At 42.4% G+C, this 4,586-nt stretch overlaps 1 protein-coding gene across 1 annotated transcript; it reads right to left on the bottom strand.

Moving 5' to 3' along the window:
- Positions 1-350: 350 nt before the first annotated feature.
- LOC148013883 (uncharacterized) lies at positions 351-3,835 on the bottom strand. The gene is made up of 2 exons (XM_087666965.1): positions 3,381-3,835; positions 351-2,922 (listed from the first exon to the last, which is right to left on the bottom strand). The coding sequence occupies exons 1-2, from the start codon at positions 3,704-3,706 to the stop codon at positions 2,109-2,111; spliced, it is 1,140 nt and encodes a 379-aa protein (XP_087523091.1). The 5' UTR covers positions 3,707-3,835; the 3' UTR covers positions 351-2,108.
- Positions 3,836-4,586: the final 751 nt, after the last annotated feature.

Raw genomic sequence — 4,586 nt, 5'->3', positions numbered from 1 at the left:
AACATATAATTGTAGGACTTATCTTGATTGTCCTATCCTAGACTTGAAAATGACACCATTAGAGGTGTACTCGTAGAAAACATATAATTTCGAAAGGCTAGACTCAAACCCAAAAATAAAAGCACATGAAAACAAAAGCTCCAAAGCATGAAAGAAATACGACTCTCAATTTTTAGTTGCAAAGCATAAAAGAAGCTGTGGGATGCACTTCAAGTTCGCCCTTCTTAAAAACATAATTTCCAAAAGCACAAAAATTAAAACCTGAAAAACAAAAGCAATAGAAGACACTTGATCCACAGCATAAATGAAATAAAACTCAAAACTCTGCGAACACAAAGCTGAGGTAGAAGCTACAGCACGTGCATCAAGTTGCCCCCTAATATATTGGATAAAACTGAGGTGTCAAAATATTGCATGTCGACTTAAATACCTTCATTGTCGCCAAGCAACTAATTGCCTAGTGCCTTGCAATAATGAGAGACTCAATGAATTACTTTAATACCTTCATTGTCGCCAAGCAACTAGTTGCCTAGTGCCTTGCAATGAGAGACTCAAGGAATTACTTTCCAATAACAAGGGATCCCTTCCACAAAAGGCCTCCCCTCAAGAACAAAGTAAGATATACCCTTGTGCCAGCATTGTTCAAATCATTTTGCGAGTGTATTCAAGCTCCGAGTCTTCACTTCCCCGTCTCCAAACACATACTCCTTGCATCATCTCTGAGTCTTCACTTCCCTTCATCAAGACATGAACCTCTGAAGAGCCTATTTGCACATTCAGTTGGAAAAAATTCTTAATAAAATTGTGTGTGTAACATAGATGCCAGTGCACAACATCAAAAAAACTACTTAGACGCTGTCTCTCTCCAGCACTTTCAAGTTGGGCTTCTTTCTGTCAAGCACTTTCAAGTTGAAAGGGCTGACATACAGACTCTATTGCACATCCATTCATTCCCCAGGAAATCTTTTGCGCAATTCTGAGTGGTGGTACCAAAAATTGTATAATTGAATAAGAGCTAGTTTATCACCAATTGGTCCACAGGAGTGCAATCAAATACACCTTCAAACCCTCTGGATCTTCACAGTATACCTGCACATTTAAATACAATTGACAGGAGCAGAAAATACTGGTTCTCAAATGACACACTGAACCTGTCCCTCATCACAAACTGTAACACCCAGAATACCTGCTCCAAACCTGCAACCTCTAGATCATTACATACCACCAAAACTAAAAGCTTAGTGAATGACTGGTAAGAGCATATAGACCTCAACTGAATCCCATTAAATATATATTATTAAGAACTCAAACCTGCAGATAGTAACGGAGAACGCAAGTATGTTCCTGCTCGACCATACAAAGGCCAGCAATACACTTAATCAGACAAATTTTTGTCAGTAGTTGGAAAGTAGACAACTGTGGTACTGACATTATGTGGTGCATGTTGAGTGCCCAAGTGCTGAGACAGACAGGGGAAGATCTTCCCTCATGACAGTAGCATAAAACCTGTCATAGGCAAAAAATCAATATGTATTGTATCAGTCCTGCTGCTCAGCTGACAGTCCCCCCAGCTATGAAGCTTGTACCTGTGTTGCCTTCAGACCTTCTATGCTTTGGGCGGCCCATTTTTGAACAGGCAAAGCAAGAATAAACAGAGTTTGATCGATTTGCCCATGCTCATGAAGACAGCTGTCTGCAATGCTTGCTTGCTTTCCATTTCTCATGATGGGGATACATCAGAATCAATTAAGTATAGACTAGCCAGGCTGTAGCTCCTCATTCTTTCACTGTCCACTAATATACGTTACAGGCCACATAGTAAAAGCTCATGCAAATCTACTTTGTACGTGTGGTTTTATGTTTGCAGCTGTGACATTGTTGCATTAAAATTGTCTATTCCAGATTTACACTAACAGCTTAAATTAGAGATGACAGCTGCATCATCTTGAAAGCATTCCCTTTAGTGATAGATAACTCCATGAAGACCTAGAAAAAGCCAACACCAATCTAAAGACATCAGTGCAAAGACTAGGATGCTTCACTTCAAAAGTATCAACAGGTACCATTCCTTGAAACATGTTCCAGTAACATAGGCTAATGAGAAAAGTTCATCTTGATGTCAATGAATTCAAATCAAGTGTTCCAACTTCTCCTTGCATGGTGTTACTTGCAAGTAAATCCATGTCAGCAACTTGTTCAGCATTAAAAAGATCTTCTGCATTACTCTCACTCGCCTCCTCCTCAAGGGTCTCCCAGTTCTCTAACATATCCTGTACCATACCCTCTTGCTCCTGCGAACAAGTTTCCGCACCCGTATTCTCTTCTTGTGCTTGAGGACGAAAATGGCCAGGTTCAGCCTGCATGCGCATGGCTCCTGCCTGAGCTGGGAGTCTTGCAGATGCATCAGGATGCCCCTGCAGCCGGCTGACACCAGCTTGCGCCTGACGAACTGCCTCTGCATGTGCCTGCATACGTGCTACCTCTGCATGTGCCTGCATCCTTGCAGCTTCAGCATGAACCATGTTAATGCGAGCAGCCTCAGCACGGGCATGTGCCTCAGCCTGAGCCTGGGCCTGCGCTTGCACAAGAGCTTCCTTCATTCTTGCATCTGCCTCCCGCTCTGCTCTGTCTCGTGCCTCAAGTTCCATTTTTGCATCAATAAACTTTTTCTTCTCATCTTGCATAAGGAATTGCTCAATCATCAATCTCTCCTCAGCTCGCACTTCCCCATCCCTCCTTCTCTTACTCATCAGATTGAAGGTGTCGATTTGTTTTTGTAGAATTGATTTAAATTCGTTTATTTTAGCTGTCAAACTCTCATTCCATAACTGTGCACGACTGAGTACCCTGCCTGTGCTATCCAGGAACTTGTCACTTACGTCATCAGCATCATAGTCTGCCAGTACATGGAACGGTAAAAGCCTGTTACAGATGAAAACGCAAAGGTTCAGACACTAAACTTGCGCAAGAGGATGTTATGCCATCATGAAGGCTGATAAAGTGACGATGATATCACTCTTGGTACATCAGATAGCTTTACTGAATAGTCAGTTAAATTATTAAGCTTAGGCATATAAGTCATCATGCATGAAAAATGCCCCTCACACGATATATCGGGACTGCCAAAACAGAAAACTGCACCAAAAATGTCTGCAACGTGAAACCCTACTTCTGTATTGCCAAAATAGCAAAAAGGAGGTGCCCCAATCCGGATCATCTTGTCGAAATTCTACAGGTTATCCACTATTGAGTTGTGCTACTCTGGATGCAAGCAGTTAACGTCAAAGACATGCCAGAGGAAAAGAATTGAAATGCCTGGGCGTACACTTGCGATCCGCACCGATGTCATCTCAAACATATTAGAAAAATTGGCTTCATACCTTTCACAAGCATCCTCGAGGGATGTGAAAGGGCGATCAATGTCGGGGTTGCAAGCGCGCAGGGCATCTTGTCGCGCGATCTCGACATCCACAGGCACCCGGACGGGGCCACCTCCTGCCATGCCCATGGGTTTGAGGGATCCGAGGACGGCGCTGTGGGTGCCGACCATGGCGACTGCAGCAGCAGCTCCTGGCCCTACCCCTCCTCCTGCCCCTCCTGCTGCTGCTGCAGCTCCTCCTCCTGGTCCTACTCCTCCTCCAGGACCGGCTCCTGCTCCTGCTGTCATGATCCCCCCACCCGCTCCTCCGACGGTGAACTTCTTCATTCTCTGTTTGCACTTGTTGTTAATTCCCACCAGCTCCTCCTACGGTCACTTTCTTCATTCTCTGTTTGCTCTTGATGTTAGACCCTGATATGCTTTAATGATGTTGTCGGGACGTTATAGGCTTTCAAAGCTTGCGACACTAATAACAACGAAACTAGGTTTTGTTGCTCCAATCAAGGCATAGGCTAGTTTGGATTAAGTGTGGGTTGGTATTGCAAGTGCATGAGTTTAATCCCTAGGCTGTGCACACCCAAACTTTGATGGTCGTTTGCAGCAAGTTGAAAAAATATTGCAAGAGAGAGATAATGGCAAGTTAGCTAATGTAGCATGTTTAGAGAGTGAGATGGAAGAAATGAAGGGGTACATAGGAGAAATGTGTGAGTACATTCAAAAATACTATCCAATAGAAACTTCTGGAGATCATCAAGGAGAAGCTATTTCAACTACCCATAAGTAGTAGTCGTATCAAGGATGGAGCATGTGAGTTGCTTGCTCGCATATATGTCAACTTTCATGGAACATAGAGTGTTTCCCTTGATACACATGTTCCATGTTGCATTATTAAAAGTTTACCTCAACAAATTTTCAACCATGTTAACCCAAATGAATCGTAACGCGGCTTCATCCTCAAGGCCATAGTTTAGTAGACATTTTTAATATTCCTCTTTATTTTCATGAACAGTCATGTAGAAGGATTTAAAACTCTAATTGAATTTTGAAATTTGCTAATATGTGCAACTAATTTTTGTCTTTAGCATAGCTTGATATAGTAGTGAGATTAACACACCTCATATTACAAAAATACTATATTATGTATTTTCTTCATGTTTTCTCTTGGATTTGATGTAATATATAGTGCTCTCAATATGTTTTGCTTTGC

Source organism: Lygodium microphyllum, chromosome 25 (assembly GCF_053477565.2).
Source record: "Lygodium microphyllum isolate KBCC chromosome 25, Lygodium_microphyllum_v1.1.10, whole genome shotgun sequence".
NCBI lineage: Eukaryota > Viridiplantae > Streptophyta > Polypodiopsida > Schizaeales > Lygodiaceae > Lygodium > Lygodium microphyllum.
The sequence above is the reverse complement of the archived record's forward strand: the minus strand, read 5'-3'. Positions and strand labels throughout refer to the sequence as shown.